Consider the following 17,680-nt stretch of genomic DNA (forward strand, 5'->3'; position numbering starts at 1 on the left):
TTTCCTCTAGCCTGCAGTCTTGTCCCTAACTGCCTACTGTGTCTCCACCTTGTGGATATGCCCTTTGGTCTGTCTGAAGGACAGGCTAACCAGAGAAGGGGGATTTTTTTTTAAGCCATGATGCTTGAATCAGGGCTTTCCCTGAACCAGAACGAGCCGGCTGCATGTTGGAGGCATTACGCCCCATTAACTGTAATAAAAAAAAAAAACTTAAAAAAAAAAACCAACCCTGTTGGCTCTGTCTCCTTATTGTGAAACTGGGACCGGTTTTATGTTCGCCACACGGATTTCCAATGTAAACACTCAGCCTAATTCAGAGAGAATTAAATAGCCTTGTCGGGGAGCTGGCACTGAGAGCTGGCTGGCGTGGCTGGTACTGGCACTCAGGCAGAGGTGGCTTCTGTGGCAAAGAGGGGGGTGGGCAAGCAGGAGATGAGACCAGGGCCTGGGCTGGGTCTCCAACAGGAGCTAGAATAACTTTCCTTTCTCTTGGGCTAACCCCCTCAATGTCTCCATCCCTGTCCCCATCCCAGTCTCTTTTATTCCTTCCTGTTCTGAGACCACAAAAGCCCATAGAATTAGTGGCTGTAAAGTGAACCTATCCTCTAGTCTCCTCTGCCTCCAAAGTTTCCTTGTAGTTGATTGTCCCCTGAAGCAATGGCACTACCCACACATCGTTGTTTCTAGGATCTCTCTGCTCAGGAAATGGCCATCAATGGATGAATGGTATTGCTAATTCCTTCCACTCCTCTGTCCAGGGATTGGTAAAAGAAATAGCTAGGACCCTGCCCATCACACTAGCCTATGACCTAAGAAGATTCAGATGGGGAAAGGGAAGGAGAGGCACCTCTCTAGAGATCCAGCCTTTTCATGGATAGGGTATGTGACTCAGCGTGTCTTGTTGGAAAGAAGTGAGAAGTAGGTCCTTCCTAAAAGGCAGGGCCAGAAAAATGATGGTCTTCCATTTGGGTTAGGGTTACTCACTGCTTAAAGCATGACTCCTGAAATCATTAAGACTGAATGTTTCAGCCTAACATACCCATGATATCAACAATTTCTGTCCCTCGGTCCTCCCAGTGGTTCCTTTAAATGCTCTCTTACCAACCAGCCATAGCATCATAGATTGGGAATTGGAAGCTACTTTAGAAAAGTCATCTAGCCTCAACCCTCCCTCTACAAAGATAAGGAAACTGAGGCTAGGAAAATTGCCCAAGGTTATGAAGTAGGTAGTAGATGACCAGAATATGGACCCAGGGTCTCTGACTCTTAAATCCAACATGTTTTCCACGCCCCCCAGGCTGCCTCCCATAAGTCTTACCTGGTTCTAATGATTTGGGATAGTCTTGCGGGGGCTGGCCCTCTCCTCTCTTGTCTTCGACTTCGATACCCTTTGAGCTCTGAGCAGGGCCAGGACTGGTGGCTGGGGAGCGGGGCGCCACGGCAGAGCTAGCAGTGGGGCAGAGGGGTAAAGTGCACGGGGCAGTGGAGAGTGGCGTGGTGCATTTGGAGGGGTGCCGCAGGGCAGGAGAATGGCAGCAAGGTGAAAGTTTGGCAGGGCACGGAGCAGCAGCCGGTGAAGAGGCGCCCTTGGATATGGGGGTTAAGGCAACTGGTTTATGAGAGGACTTCAGGGTCTTCTCTGGGACTGCTTCTTCAAACTCTGCATGGTAGTCCTCAGGCTTCCTCTGGGGAAGTGGAGACAGAGAATGGTCAACCCCATCACCATGACTGGCCAGGGGCAGAGGGGACCACTAGGCCCTTCTTAGGGCTACAGTGCCCTGGGGGTCCAGCATGAGGGGCAGGGAAGAGGGTCTTTAGCACATACATGAGAAGGGAGATCCTAGGCCATAGGACAGAGTGAAGCAAGGTGGTAAGATAAGAAATAAGAGAGAAGATCTAAACTGTAAAGACTCTGGATGAGGTAATGGGTTCTCCAGAAGGGACAAGGGAAGGGTTTCCTATCCCCAGACATGGAGAAAGGGAGCTATTTGGTTTAGGTGATAACATTACCCTTATGGGTAGGACTGTGGGTGTTGTGGGGAAGAGCAGAGCAAAAACCTGAAGGGAGAAGAGGAACAGGTCTCATTGGTACCTGAAGCTGGGATTTCCGCTGCATTTCTAATGCCTGGGCTGCTCTCTGCTGCTGCTGGAGGGCATAGAGCTCTTGCTGCCTTAGAAACTGGGAGCGAGAGTAGACGGGAAGCTGGCTGGGGTGCTGCATGTGGGAAGCAGGCCCACGACCTGGGTACATGGGTGGCCACAACGAAGCCTGGTCCATGACGTCAGCTGCAAGAAGGTTGGACAAGGAAGGAGGAAGGAGACCAAAGTCACAGAAAACATTAGACAAGTGGGGAGGGAGTGTATGTGCTGCATTTTAAATTGTGCCCCGATTTCAGCCCACCCCTAATTCCCAGGGACTGAAGTGACTATCCTAAACCTATCCACTCTAACAAGTTAGATTGTCCAAAAAACAAACGGCTCTTCCTAGGTGGGATCCAAAGTGGTTTACAATGTTAAGATTTCCCATCTCCCTGCTTGTTGTCTTTCCTCCATCTTCTTCCTCCCCTTTTGACTTTTATTTTATTTATTAAGCAACTAATATATGTTGGCCTAGGCACTGTGGACATGAGACAGAAGTGAAATAAATAATCCCTGCTTCCAATGAAGTTACATTATGATGGGGGTAGGGAAGGACAATTCTCTTTCCTCCCTTTCCTATTTCCATTTTCCCTCTTCTCTTTCCTTATTCTTTACTTTTCCTCTTTTTTCCTTTTTTCCTCCCTCCTGTCACATCTATTACTATTCTTATCTTGCCTTCTTTTTTGATTCTTTCTCTCTTGTGTCTCTCTATCTCAGCCCTCATTATTCCATTCTTTTCTGCCTTCTTGTTCCAGGGGCTGGATCCAGGAGGAGGCTTGGTTCATGATTGTGAGTAAAGAACTGGCAAGAAACCCGACCTAGTGCTTCCTGGGCCTCAGGCCCTTTATGATACCCAAAAGGGGATGGCAACAGAATCTTCCCCAGGTCCCTAGGCTTTCCCTTACCAAGTGAATGGGGAGCAGCATGGGGTGTAGGCTCGGTGGGCAAGATGACCAGCTGGGCAGGGGGGTCCTGGGACAGGGGAAACATGGACTGCATTGTGCTGGGCATGGTGGCTGGGAAGCCAGGTGGCAGGTTCTGGTGGAGAGCCGGGTGGCCAAGCCCTGCAGAAGAGCAGGTACACAGTGGTCAGTGCAAAATGGTGGAAGCAGAGGGTACCACTGGCTTTCATGGAAGGCAGGTAACACTGAGGCTGGCATGCTAAAAAAGCCAGGGCTGAGAAAATGTCATGACAATCAAAGCTGCTGGCTATATAGCTTGTGGAGTTGGACAACCCTGGAGCCTGTACTTGGGGCTCCAATTTGTTGAGCCTCATGGTGACTTATGGGCTTCAATGGGAGGAATTCTTCTAGAGGAATGGAAGCCAAACTAGAGTACAGCACTAAAGGAAATGATCTTGCTGTCTCTTAGCCTCCCTCCAGAGCCTCCCTCTAAGCCTGGTAAAGTCAAGGACCTAGCTAGAGAGTAGGAAGGATTGGCAGAGCTACATGAAGCCACACAGGAGAGGAACAGATAGATGGTATCCCCAGGAAGCAATAGAACACAGAGCCAGGGGCCCATGGAAGACCCCAAATGGTTTGTCCTTTTTATTTTATGAGGGCAAAGAGCAATAGTGGCCTGATTACCTTGGACACTTTGCTTACCAGAAGTGTTTCCTAGCTCAAAAATAGACCAGAGACCTGTAAAATATTTGTATTTTCTACTATGACATTTCTACTCCCTGTAGGCTTGGCAGAACAACTTCCAGTGGCTTTGGGAGTGAGGAGTGGGAGCCAGGGAGAAGGAGGGGACCAGTACAGGATTCAGGGAGAATCAGGATTCTGTTTCTAAGTTAAAATTTTAAAAAAAGGATCTTCGAGAACAAAAGTTCTGTGAGTCAGAAAAAAAATGGAAAGGGACAAATGTAGCTAAGCACTGGCCTAAAGACTTAGCATCCTGGAGAATAACCCCACCTGCTTTGGGGAAATTGTCCCAACCTAAATGTAAGCTAGCAGGGGATATGTAGGAAGGATAAGGGCCTTGGAATAGGGTGCAGGGCACCCAGTGATTCTAATCACCATTTGGGCACCAAAATAAGGAACAATCAGTGAGCCACATCAATCCCACTTCTCCCATCTCCTGTGTCCATCCCCATTTTACCCCTGAATACTGACCATAGGAATGTCCTCCCATCCAAATGGAGGGACTGCGGGTTCGGGGCAGCCAGGGGGGGTGAGCTGGATGGGCATGGGTGGTAGGATCACCCCCAAGCTGGCTGGTTTGTAGAGATGATCCTCCAGCAATCATGAGGTGAGAGGTTACGTCTCCAGGGCAGCCACTGGATGGATGAATTCTGGCAAACTCAACAAGGTCCTTGTTATCCCTGTAAAAATAAGAAGGATGGAATAGGGTCAGGGAGTTCCACTCAGACTCTAGTCCCTCTACCTTAGAATAGGAAATTTTAAACTGGAGATCATGAACTTAAAAAGAAATCTATTAACTATTTCAATGGAACTGGTTTCCTTTGCAATGCTATTTATTTTACATATTTAACAAAATTATTCTGAGAAGGGGACATAGGTTTCACCAGGCTACCAAAAATGTTAAGAATCCCAGATTTTTAGTCAGCAGAGATAGGCATTCTTGCTCCAAGAGAGGCTGACCCTACTGGGATTCCTTGAGCTCAGAATTATGAGCTACAGTAGGGTGGAAGCCACCTGGGTGTCCACACTTAGTCCAGCTCCAAAATGGTAAGTGCCCAGGATTGAGGGTTATCAGGCTGCCTAAAGAAAAGCCAAGTGACTCAGGCTGGATATAGATAGCCCTTGTGCTGATCAGGAGTGGGCCTGGGCCTATGAAGAGTTTCTATAATTCCATCCAGGAAAGGAGAGGGAGAGAGAGAGAGAGAGAGACAGAGACAGAGAGACAGAGTCAAAGAGACAGAAATGGGGGGGGGGGGAGGAGAGACAAGAGACAAAGAGAGAAGGAAGCTTAGAAATTAAGTGCAACTAGAGAAGCTAGGTAGCAACCTGGAACTGGGAAGACCTGGCTTCAAATCTTACTTCAGACACTTCCTAATTGTGTGACCCTAGACAAGTCATTTAACCTCAATTGTCTAGTCCTTGCCACTCTTCTGTCTTCTAATTGATACTAAGTGTGTGATATGTGTCTTCTGTCATGGCATGGGGAATATGGAAATGTGTATTGCATGAAAGCACTAGTATAACCTGTATCAGACTATTTATGCTTCAGGGAACAGGAGAGGGAAGGAGAGAATCTGAATCTGAAAATGTCCATCAAAAATTATTTCTACATGTAATTGAAAAAATAAAAGGAAGTTTTAAAATAAGAATTGATTCTAAAACAGAAGATTTTAGAATTTAAAAATTAAAAAAAAATTAAGTTCAGCTTCCTCATTCCCCACACTCCATCTTCTTTCAGATAAGGTATACCTCTATAGGAGCACTTCTGATGGGCGTCCAATCAGTTATCAAGGGACCCAACAAATTGGAGTCCCATGTTCAACTGAGTCCCAGGGGTGAATTGACTTGCCCAAGGGTCATACAGACAGTAATTGGAAGAACTAAGAATGCAACCCAGGTCTCACTCTCAGTCTAGTACTCTAGGGCTCCTCTCCCTTACCTCAAAAAACCAGGTCTTTGACAGTACATAGCCTGCCTCTGGAGAGATAACATTATGGGGGAGGGAAATAACATTTTTATTCCTATAATTAGAGATAAAATATGGACAACACAAGTGTACCAATGACACTCACAAAATGCTATAAAAGTCCTGTGTCTGCAGTTAAGAGTTACGATTTTGATGAGAAAAAAATTACATCTTTATTTTAAGATAATGATTTTTTTCCATCATGTTTTTATTTTATGCATTTATAAATCTTCAAAATATCAGAAAACCACAATTAAAATTGTATTGACACGCAATCTGGAACAAATAAAAATGTTTTAAAATGTTCTTAAGAGAAGGGGCCCATGTTTCACCAGACTTTTCAAGGAATCCCAAACCCTAAAGAGGTGAAGAACCTGTGACTTAGAGGAAGGCCTCTAGCATGTCGGTGGGATCCTACAGATGGTGGATCTCTGGAAGAATATGGACAAGAATCTTGGTTACAATGAGAAAGCATGGATAGACTGTGCCTCTATTGGAGGAAGAGCCCCATGGATAAGATGTCAAATCGATTTGTAGTAATGGAACATTCCAAACCTGAGGTAGAGTGGACAAATCAAGATCAGGTCAGTTCCATGATCTAAGACCTTTGTAACTAATGGGGATATTTGGGTGGGTGGAAGCCCAGCCTGTAGGCTATTAATATTATTATTATTATCACTAATAATGGCTCCCATTTATATAGTGTTCTTAATGGTTTACAACAACCATTAAAATTCTGTTCTGTTGCCTCATTATGGCCTATTCTTAATGGCTGTGCCAGCAGAGCATAAGTTCTGGCATGTTTTACTAAGCCAAAAATACTTACAGGCCTGAGACAGACGATGTATGCGTCTGTGGCCTGAGGATCAGCCTGGCTCAGAGCATTAGCAGAAGCCAGCCATTGGGTGAATTTGCTTGGTTACAGTAAGTTATTAAGCCAACTCCTAGGTGTGGGAAGACTGGGAGCTTGCATTGGAGGAAGGGGAAAAAAAATCACCTGTTTTTCAAAGCAGCGATAAAGCCAGTAGCTTCCAAGAGAGACAGTGTGGCACAGGGGTTAGAGTGCTCGCCTCTGACACGTACAGGCTGTGTCACCCCAAGCAAGTACCCCAACCTCTCAGAGCCTCAGGGAGCTCTCTGAGACTAAACAGATGCTATTGGCAGAGGAGAACTTCCTTTGAGTTGGGGCAGCTAGATGGTACAGTAGTTAAGAGCACTGGGCTTGAAAGTCCAAATCTGGTCTTAGACACTTACTGGTCATGTGACCCTGGGTGAGTCCCTTAGTAGTTTTGGGTCTCAGTTTCCTTATCTGTAAAATGGGCATAAGAACAGCCTTATCTCAGGGTTGTCCTGAGGATAAAATGAGATAATATTTGTAAAGCATTTTGTAAATCTTAAAGTAGTCTATAAATGCCAGCTGCTATTATACTACTTCTCTACCTCTTCTCTGAGAATGCTCTCGGTTGGCTAAAAAGTAAAATAAAAAATGAACAAAAAAAGCTTACAAAGTACTTTCCGCAGAACAACAGTGCTAGCAGGGAGACATTCTGTTTTGTTCCATTCAATAATTTCAGTGTATCCGTATGAGATCCTTGGAAGGGCAGGGATTACCCTGACCTATTCTGGTGAGGAAAAAGCTCTTCTTGGGTCGGGTGAAGTGACTGGCTTAGAGGGATACAATCCAGAGAAAGACACAGGGAGGAAGGGAAGTCAGAACCCCTAGCTCAGTGCTCTTTCTACATCACCTTTCTCTAGACCAGGACAAAGTGGATCCTGTACAGATGAGTGAGCATGAGCCCTCCACCCCCCCCCCCTGCACCCCCCCACACCTCGGAGCCCAGGTCCTTACTGGAGAAGCAGCTCCCGACTCGTCAGGCCCAGCCGCTCATCACTACAGAGTCGGCCCCTCTCCTCTTCGGCTTCCAGATCGATCACGTGCACCGAGCGGTTGGGGCCCGCTGCCCAGAGGCCAATGAGGGAGAAACAAGAGTTAGCAGTGCGGGGCCCAAGTTTAGGAGCTCCTTGGAGCTGCAACGAAGGGCTAATGGTCAACATGGACTGGATGGGGGGCTCAGACAAGGGGTCTATCAGAGCAGAGCTTGAGGAAGGGGAGACTGGCACTGCAAATCTGGGGTAAATGTTTGATGGAGTGATTATAGGGTCTTGCATTAGAGGGCAGCAGGAAATCCAAAGGGGGAGAGGAGTAGGATAAAGGGCCTTGGGTCAGCATAAAGCACCCTCTCTCCAGCCATGGTGGAGGAATGAGGAAAAGAATGGCTGCCTCCACTTCTTCCCCCTGCTATCCCTCCTGAACTCTGGAAGGCCTTAGGGCTCTGTGGGTGAGCCTGAGGTCAGGCAATGAGAACCAGATGGGATCCATGAGCCCATTCTTCACTCCACCCCCGCTCTAGCTTGGAGCTCTGGTGATATCACCCCAATTCTTCCCTCCCCAGCCCCCCTTTTCCCCTCTGGTGCTGTACCTTTGAACCCAGGCACTGCACGGCCCTGCCGGCTAGAATTAGTGCCATAGGAAGGTTCTGGGCGGCTCAGAGTGTCCTTCTGGCGGGCCACAGCCACAGCAATGCCCACAGGGGGCTGCCTCACCTCCCCATCACTATGGGGGGCCTCATGCTCCCGGCTCCGGGCACAGTCAGGCCTCTCTAGCTCCCCTTGACCCTTGCCTGACTGGAACTTCACTTCCTGTTGGACACAGCTGGCTTTGATATTTCCCAGACCGACAAAGGGGGGCTTTTGGCCCACAATAAGTGCTTGGTTGCTATACTTGAGCAGGTTCTTCATGGCAGAGACCTCGTCCGGTGGGGCTGGTAGCTCTTGGGACATGAGGGCTGCCTGCTGCAGACTGTTGCTGAAGGGGTCAAGGTAGGAGCCCTTCCTCTCCTCACTGATGGAGATTGGGGGGCCCTGACCCCCATGGACCGTCCATGGTGGCAGGTGGGGCCCATTGTAGCCCAGGGATGCCAACTCAATGGATTTCCTCTGGGCTTCAGCCCCATTTCCCGTCTGTTCCATCTCAGGTAACAAGTGCTGCTGATGCCGTATCCTAGCAACCTTTTGGGCACTGGGGCCAGGGGCCTCTTTGGCACCCTTGTCTAAAGTGCAGCAGGTTTGGTTGATTTTCACACACAAGGGGTCCTGGTGGCTGGGGCGGGAGCAGTCCTGAGAGGGAGGGGGCATCTCAAAGTAGCTTCCCTTCTCGAGGCCACCTTTGGGGGGTGCGTGGGGTAGGTTAGGAAAGGGGCCTTCAGATCCAGTGCTATTGAGATATTCCAATCCCTTCAGCCTCGGGTTGAGGGCTGCCTCAAAGCCCAGCCTCCGATCCCCCTTGCCCTCGGCCTTTAGGTGGGCGTAGGAGGTTCCGTAGGACACTGGGTGGTCAGCACCCACCTCATGGTGCCGATCCTTCCCCTCTCCTGCCAGGCATGGCTCTGATGCCACCTGGAATGACCGGCTCTTGTCAGGTAGGTGCCCCACAGAAGGCACAAAGGTGGGCCCACTAAGTTTCAGGTCTCGGGTGGCTTTGTCTTGCAGGGGGCATAACATGTCTGGATTGGAGTGAAGCTGTAAGCAAGGAAATGTCCCAGAGCTGGTGCTAAGTGGGGGTGGCACAGCTGGCAGGCTAGAGGGCACCGTGTAGGAAACTGAATGGTGAAGCAACTGCCTCCGCTCCAGACATTCACCGTATGGCTGGTTTGGCTCATGGTGGCCCAACTCCCGCTCTCGCTCAGGCCGTCCTGCATCCTTGGCACAGCGGCTGGGCACCACCCCTGCCCCGTGTCGAGGCAGCATCCCCCCCGTACAGCTGGCCAGGACGGCTTTGCCCACCTCGCCATTGAGCACCTTGGTACTCAGGAAACAGGAGTTGAGGTGCTTGGTTCGGTTCTCACAGGTACTTCTAGGATGGGTACTCTCTTTGCAGTGTCCTTCCGGAGTCATGGGCATGACCAGTTTGTGCCTCTCCTTTACATCGTCCTCTACTGGCCGATCCTTGCCCTCTGCCTTGCCCGTCTTCTCTTTGCCCAGTTCCTTGTTCATCAGGAATCGGTCAAACTCCTTAGGGCCTTTCTGGAGGTGGCCTGCCTCTCGATCTCGGCTGCAAGAGCCGATGGGATGGCCTGGGGCTGCTCGGGTGATGCTGGGGAAGTTGTGATTGGGGGGCAGAAGCGTGGGCTGGGCAGGCAGGTTGCGTAGATAAAAGTTATCTAGAACACAAATGAATAGAAGGTCAAGAGGAGAAGTGGTGGACAGAAACAATCAGCATCTGAACACCTCAATGTCTCTTGGCACTATTGACTAAGGAGAGACCCCTAACCAACCAGAGGTTGCTTCTTCTTCACATTCATTCAATCAATCAACAGACATTTATAAAATCCCTACTATGTGCCAGGCACTGAATGAGGAGCTATTGATGCAAAGACAAAAATGAAAACTGTCCTTACCCTCAAGGTGTTTTTGAGAGCAATAGAAAGTAAGCAGCTAGGTGGCTCAGTGGATGGAGAGCCAGGCCTGGAGGCAAGAGGTCTTGGGTTAAAATTTTATCTCAGATATTTCCTTGTTGTAGAACCTAGAGCAAGTCACCCAGTTGCCTAGCTTTTATTGTCCTTCTGCCTTAGAACTGATATATACTTTCCAGTATTTAGAAATGATATTTAGTATTCTAAGACTGAAGGTATGACTTTAAAAAAAGAGAGAGAGAAAGAGATAGGGAGAGAAAGAAAAAAAGAAGAGAGAAAGGAGGAAGGAAGAAAGAATGAGAGAAGAGGGAGAGAGAAAAGGAGGGTGAGAGAGCAAAAAGAGGTAGGGAAGGGAGATCAAGAGAGAGAGACAGACAGACAGACAGACAGACAGAGACAGAGAGAGAGACTGAAAGAGACAGAGAGAGAGAAAGAGAGAGATAGGTGGGAGGGAGGGAGGGAGAGATGGAGGAGGAGGAGAGGGGAAGGGAGGAAGGGAGAAAGAGAGAAAGATTAAGGAGAAAAGGAGAGAGAGGAAGGATGGAAAGACAGAGACAAGAAGAGAGGTAGGGAAGGGAGGGAGAGAATGAGAGGTAGGGGAAGAAGGGAGAGTTAGGTGGGAGAGGAGACACACAGGATGGGGGGAGGAAAAGGAGAGGAAGAGAGAGAGAGAGGGAAGGAGGGGTCTTTCCAGGAGTAGCTCCTAGGACTAGGTGGGCATTTTCCATGCTTTAGGCTCTCCATCTGGCCACAGGGAGGAAAGGGTGATTGTGGCTGCTTCCCTGGAGCTGGCTGGATATATGGTTCAGGGGAATCTTTCTCCTTGAGGCTCAAGCTTCCCTAGGTGGCCTTGCCTGCTTTCTTGTCTGCCTGACTGATATGCCCATCCCTACAGGTCCCAGAGGTGAAACCCATGTCATAGAGAGGAATAGGCCCTCAGGTAGAAGGAATCCCTCCTCGGACCTCACCCTTTCAAGCAATTCTCTCCTTTGCCTCTGCAAAGATGCAGGCTCCTGCCCTGCTCTTAATGCCCTTGGTAGAAACAGGCCTCCAGCTCCTGGGGGCCACAAAGGACTCCTAGAGGCAGGAGGGTCCCAACCTTCCCTCACTGGGGATGCCCCAACTTGACAAGCATTAGGGTAGCCCGGCCAGGCCAGCATAGGCTGGGAGCTGTGGGCTGAGAGCTGAAAGACTACTGGTGTGAGGGTGAAACAAAAGAAACATTTGGAACTTGTAAAACTGTCCTCAGTCATGTAAATTCCTCTGTCAATTTCCTGCTAATTAAAAACAAGGGGGAGAGTGGAAGAAGGAGGGGAGTGGGGATAGAGGGAGGAGGGGGGGGGGGTGAAACCTAATTAGCTCAATTTCCAAAACCAAATAATGTTCTTGGATTAGGCTCCCGACACAATATTATGAAAGCTGAGAGGCCCACTAGGCAGCCTCCTGTTGAAACCTGCCTGCCGGAGGCAGCACCCCAGGAGCTCCCCAGGGGCTCCGGTTTGCAAGGGAGGGAGGGGTCAAGTTTCTTGGGCCTGGGACAAGCCACCTGCCTGCTTGTGACAAATGCTGTCAAAATAGCTCTGCTGGGATGGAGATTAATTTAGGGTGGTGGGGGAGGAATCCCCCCTCCCACACACACAAATACACAGATGACAAGTGAGGGGACTCTCTCTCTCTCTCTCTCAATAGCAACCTTCTTCAGAGCATGCCCAGGGAGGGAATCTCTAGGATGCTGAGCCCCCAGAGCTTTCTTTCTTGCCCTCACTCCATTTAGAGACAGAAAATAGTAAGAGACCACTGGGTACATGTCTTGCCGATCACTAGGTGGCAGGGAGGACAAGAGAAGCTAAAGGGAGGCTCATTAGACTGTGGGGAGATTCCAAAATATCCGACTGTTGTTCCTCGGTGGCTGAGAGCACCACTGCAGAAAGTTTCTGGTCTTCTCCCCAGATTGTGAACAAAAGGTTTGGGGGATGGGGTCAAGGGGCAGCTGGGTGGCTCAGTGGATTAAGAGCCAGGCCCAAAGACAGGAGGGTCTAGGTTAAAATCTGGTCTCAGACACTTCCTAACTGTGTGGTCCTGGGCAAGTCACTTAACCCTCATCAATTTAGCCCATACTGTACTGCTCTACTGTTATGAAACCAAGATATAGTATTGATTCCAAGATGGAAGATAAGGGTTTAAAAAAAAAAGATTTCTGGAGCATTTTGGTCTGGCCTTCAGAGACAATAACTATAAAGTCCATCATCTTTTTTTCTGAATTTAGGACAAGTTCCTGAAACCCCAAGGGTGGAGCTAAAGAGCAGGAGGAGAGATTGGACTCAGTCTGGCAGGGTCAGCCAAATGGGGCAGGTCTCCCCTTCCTTGTACCCTAGCCTCAGTCTCTAGCTCTTACTTATCTCACAACTAGGCCTTCCCTTCTATACCTGCCTTCCATTGATTCAGGATATGTCTCCTATATGCTCAACTAATTTGCATGTAGACTCCCCCCAATGGAATGTGAATTCCTTGAGGACAAGGACTATTTTTTTCCCCTCTTTCTACAGTGCCTGACCCACAGAAAGTGTTTTCCAAATCTTCTGGACCATCATTTGACTCATCAGGATATTTTCTTCATTAGGTGGTTAAGTGTCCTCCTCCTGACCAGTTCCTTTAATGTCCCAAGAGAGTGCTCTCTTCTGGATTGCTTTACCCCACAAACCACCCCATTTTGCCAGAATTTGGTGTCATCCAATCATAGATCTCCCTCTGACTTATCTCCCTCATCCCACCCCCATCCCCACCCCCCAGAGGGAATGTCCCCGGGGTTCAGGCACATTCTCCTACTTGGGCACCAAAAGCTGCTTTCTTCAACATTCCCCACCAGCTCCCATGGCAGCTACAGCTCCATCCCATTGCCACTGGTACTTGCCTTTTTGGGTTTCATAAAAACGGTGTTGCCCGTAGAGAACGTTGCTGTTTCCATGGTGATCTAAGTGGCTCATGGGTAGGAAGGTAGATGCCAGGCTCCCCGAAAATCTGGGGTACCCTGGAGCTAGAGAAACAGAGAGACAGGCTGGAGAGGCAGAACCACTGGCCCCCTGGGAACCTTGCAGCCCCAGCCCAGACACCAAAAGTAGTGAGATACCGTCCAGCCCTGTATAGATAACCCTATAGAACTCCATATAGCACACCAGTGGGAAATCAAACCATCAATACATCATATTAACTCTGACTTGACTAATACCATCCCTCCGGTGCTGCACAAATTGAATTGCTGATGGGATGGAGGGAGTGGAGAGGGGAAGGAAAGAGGGGAGGGGACCTGCTTTGATTTTCATTTCCCAACCACAGCCACCATGGTGAGAAGTGCTCAGAGGGATAGCAGCAAGAGAGGAGTTTTTGAGAAACCTCTTAGGAGAGGTGAAGGGAGATGAATGGTGAGAGCTGAGCTCACCTTACAGGAGAGGGGGCTGGAAGAGCTGCTTTTGGTAGCAGATCAGGAAGAAAAGGTGCAGTTCCAAGGACCCTCTGACTGGAATTCCAGATCTGTCAGTGAGAGAGGTAGCCTTGGGCACAAGGAAGGCTTTTTCTCATTATCGCAAGGGCAGTGTGCAGAGGGTACAGACAGGGTGGCTTGGTGATGGGAAATGGGGCAGAGAGCTTTTACACTGGACTTTTTAGCATTTCTCCTAAACCCTTAATTGGTCCATTGGAAAATAAGGAAATGCCTCCTATCCTTAGCAAGGGACTGAGAACCATCAGGCATAATAATCACCAGTACTTATATAGTGGTTTACAGTTTGTAAGGGATGTCACATATATGATCTCATTGGAACCTCAATGGAAGCCTTTTATGCTAGGTAGAAGAGGCACAGTTATCCCCATTTGACAGGGTGTCTAATTGATGGAAAGGTAGGAAGTGAGAATCAAGTCTGGCCACCACCTTTTCTTATTTAATCCAAACCAACCAGAACTTAATTCAGCATCATCTCTATGCATGGCAGTGCTGAGGATGTAAAAACAAAACAGTCTCTGACCTCGAAGGACTTACATTCTACTGGAGACATGGGCCACAAGAGAATAGGGGAGCTGTGTAAGAAGCATGAACAGAAGGCTGAAATGTCTTGGGGCCTTATGGAGTCCTAAAGGGAGGCATAGTGAATAGAGTGCCAGCCCTGAAGTCAAGAAGACTCTTTTCCCTCAGTTCAAATCTGGCCTCAGACACTTACTAGCTGTGGGATCCTGATAAAGTCACTTAACCCAGTTTGTTTTAGTTTCCTCCTCTGTAAAATGGGCTAGAGAAAGAAGTGGCAACCATTCCAGTATTTTAACAAGAAAAAAAGGGGAGGAGGTCATGAAGAATTGTACATGACTGAAAAAATTACTAAACTGCAACAAAGATGGTAAAGTCAAAGTAAATTATTCCTAAATATGAATATACTACCTTCTCAGTTACCATATAAATTCGTATTATTTCTGCGTCTTTCCCAAGTGACGCTATATGATGCAGGTGTCGTTCTCCTGACCAGACCAGATCTTCCTTTTGGTCTAACTCTGTCTGAGACAGTCAAGGCTCCAAAAGCATCCTGGAGTCCACAATATCTACCCCAAGCATCTCAGTTCCAAAAGCTGAACAATACTGGTCAAGCACACATCCCTGAGCTAAGAAGACTCTTTCCTTCTTTGTGGCTGGGGTAGAATGAGAGAAGAGAAGCTGGTGATCTGTTTTCAGACCTAGTCTTTTTTTTTCTCATCTTCCCATGCTTCTCTCTGCTTAACTGAGTAAAAAATTAGAATGGGTAAAATGATCTCAAGTCCTAATCTTTCTGATTTTAGGCTCTATTTTCCTAGATAATGAAAAGGGGTCTCCTACTGTCACTCCACTATAGCCAACAGGACAGGGATTGGGGGGATTGGGTATGTTCGGAGAGGAAAGGATACTACTCACGGGCTGGCATAAAGTGTGGGATTCTTCTTTGTGGTCAGAATTTTTTTTTCTCCCACTAAGCCTCAGTGCATCAGAACTGAGGAAGTAGACAGCCTCCCCATGGAGATAAAGAGAAAGGCTTTGGCTGAGGTGATAGGGTTCAAAGTTAAAATCAACTCTACCCAAGCAGTAGGGACATGTGTTCCATAGCCTGCTTCTCCCACAGGCCCACCCCCTCTCCACAATCCTGACCCTGCTCCTCTACCTTGCAGCTGCCATAACAAATATGGAATCTCTAATTCCTCAGTTTAGTCCATTAGCAGCCTTCCCTTAAGGGAATGACGTGTAAGGCTGAGAGAGTCATCTTCCTTACTACTTCTAGCCTCTACCCAACAAGAGGCCAAGAAATAAACTTATTCTCTCAATTAGGACAATTCTCTCCCTTAGAAATAGAGAGAATAAGACTTCCTTCTTCAATGGATGACCATGGCTGGAATGGGATATCTGCTTTTTTTTTTTAAGTCACTAAATAGGGTTCAAGAGCAAATGACTTCTGCTTTTTTTGTTCTCTTCCTACAGGTCCTGAGACTAGCTTCATTGAACTAAGAAAATTACCCCCTGTCCTACTAAAGCCTATGGACTCTTTTTAAGGAAAAGAAACTACTCTTTTTTTTTTGCTTTCTCAAGGAGAGAATGAGGGGGGTGGGATGAAGCAAAAGGAATAGCTTGAACCTAACAGCTTAGCATTACAAAGTCCAGCCTGTTTGCTGCCATCCTGCTTATGTTTTAAGGAGATTCATGAGTATGGAACCATTCTTGGACTTCTGCCTATCAGGCTCAAGTATAAGACACTTTTAGTAGCACTGCAGAAGTCCAGGTCTCTAGACATGACTCTCCATGCTTACCTGACCTGATGTTGAGTAACAGAACTGGGTTTGAGAAGTTAGAAGGTAGAGAAATAAGTGGGTCAGTGGATCGAGAGCCAGGGCTAGAAATGAGAGATTTCTAGAGAGAGGTTCAAATCTAGCCTCAGATACTTCCTAGCTCTGATCCTGGGCAAGACACTTAACCTTAGTTGCTTAGCTCTTCCCACTCTTCACAGTATTGATATTAAGATGGAAGGTAAGGGTTTAAGACGGTTTAAAAAAAGAAGTTAGAAGTTCAGACACAGGTTGGAGGGGAGGAGAGGGTGGAATGGAACCCAACAGGCTCTTGGCACCCTGATATCAACACTCTTATCCTTTTGCAAAGATGAATTGCAATCTCATTTTCAACTGAAAAGGGCCTTCTGAACTTTGATAACTTCTAAGAGAGAGGAAAGCCCAAGCCCAAGAGGAAAGATTTTAGGATCCTGAAGGATAGGGCTAACAGATACCAGGACCAAGAGTCTCCTGATGCAGTAGTTAGAAACTGGAGTTAAGGATGCAGAGTTGTAAGTCAGATTTCTCAGCTTGGAGATACCTAGTCTTGACATCTCTCCCCTACCTAAACTCTGTGTCCAATCCTAGGCCGTCTGCCTCAGTTTCCCCAACTATAAAATGGAGATCTTAATAGCATTTACCTTCCAGGGTTGTTTTTAAGATCCAATGAGATAATAATTGTAAAGCATTTAGAACAGTGCTTGGCTCATAGACAGTTCTATATAAATGGTAACTCTTATGATTGTCATTCATGGGGGATGTCCTGGCCTCACTTTAGAGAGTAAAACCCTAGTATTGAATTTCTGGACTTTTGCTGAGACAAGAGCAGAAGTGCCTTAGGTGGTTAATCCCCAGTCTTTAACAACTGAAAATCCAAATAAAGAAACCTCCTTAACACTTTCCTTTTCCTTCTTCCCCCAGCTACTGGTCTGGGTGGACCCCTGGCATTTCTTCCTGCACCCCCAATGCAGCTCCTCATCCTTACCTGTCCAGCCATGATCATACGAAAAATGGCTGGTCAGTAAGTCTTATGGTGGGTGCATGGCTACCCTTATCTCAGAAGAAGGTTGGGAGGACATGCCCAACCCAGAGAAAGGGACAAAACGATGATGCCCAACCCCTACTGCGGCTGCCTTCCTCGATGAGGACGCAGATGCAAGTTTGAGAGTTTGGATAGACTTGGCCCCTGTCTGGTTTGTACTGAGGCACATCTGGAACAGATGTTTGCTAGATTAACCTCAGCTGCTGGAAAACATTTTTGAGAGAAGCTGAGAGTGTGGGGAAAACAGGGGTGGAGGGTTGGGAGGGGCAAGGGTGGAAGTAGTGGTGATGGGAGGTTACTGCTTCTCTGCTACCCTAAGCTAGGGGAAGGGACAGATTGGTTAAATCACTGCAGCTGTTCTCTTTTAATTGGCTGTTGTTAAAACTTTTACTGGCCCTCGTTTTGGTAAACAGAAGTCTGTAAATTCCTCTATCCCAGATGCCAGTTTCCCAGGCACAGAACCCCCCTGTAACCCCTCAGGAGGTCCTTGCCTCTTGTTTCCCCATTGGGAGGAGCCCATACAAACAGCTGGCAACCGAAAAGACATCTCAGGGTAGGGATGCCCTCCCCACCCAGTCCTCCATGGCTC

The 17,680-nt window shown here is 47.9% G+C and overlaps 1 protein-coding gene across 3 annotated transcripts in view; it reads right to left on the bottom strand.

Moving 5' to 3' along the window:
* BAHCC1 (BAH domain and coiled-coil containing 1) overlaps positions 1 to 17,680 on the bottom strand; it is a 178,717-nt gene that overhangs the window by 43,838 nt on the left and 117,199 nt on the right. For 2 of the 3 annotated variants that reach the window (XM_056817346.1, XM_056817344.1), the window contains exons 4-10: positions 13,132 to 13,254; positions 8,229 to 9,968; positions 7,598 to 7,706; positions 4,254 to 4,462; positions 3,045 to 3,203; positions 2,093 to 2,286; positions 1,319 to 1,685 (exon numbers count right to left, since the gene is read on the bottom strand). In XM_056817346.1, coding sequence (XP_056673324.1) covers positions 1,319 to 1,685; positions 2,093 to 2,286; positions 3,045 to 3,203; positions 4,254 to 4,462; positions 7,598 to 7,706; positions 8,229 to 9,968; positions 13,132 to 13,254 — 2,901 coding nt within the window. The remainder of the gene's footprint in view (positions 1 to 1,318; positions 1,686 to 2,092; positions 2,287 to 3,044; positions 3,204 to 4,253; positions 4,463 to 7,597; positions 7,707 to 8,228; positions 9,969 to 13,131; positions 13,255 to 17,680) is intronic. The other variant, XM_056817347.1, reaches the window with a different exon arrangement.

The sequence above is a fragment of the Monodelphis domestica genome, chromosome 2 (assembly GCF_027887165.1).
Source record: "Monodelphis domestica isolate mMonDom1 chromosome 2, mMonDom1.pri, whole genome shotgun sequence".
Classification (NCBI taxonomy): Eukaryota; Metazoa; Chordata; class Mammalia; order Didelphimorphia; family Didelphidae; genus Monodelphis; species Monodelphis domestica.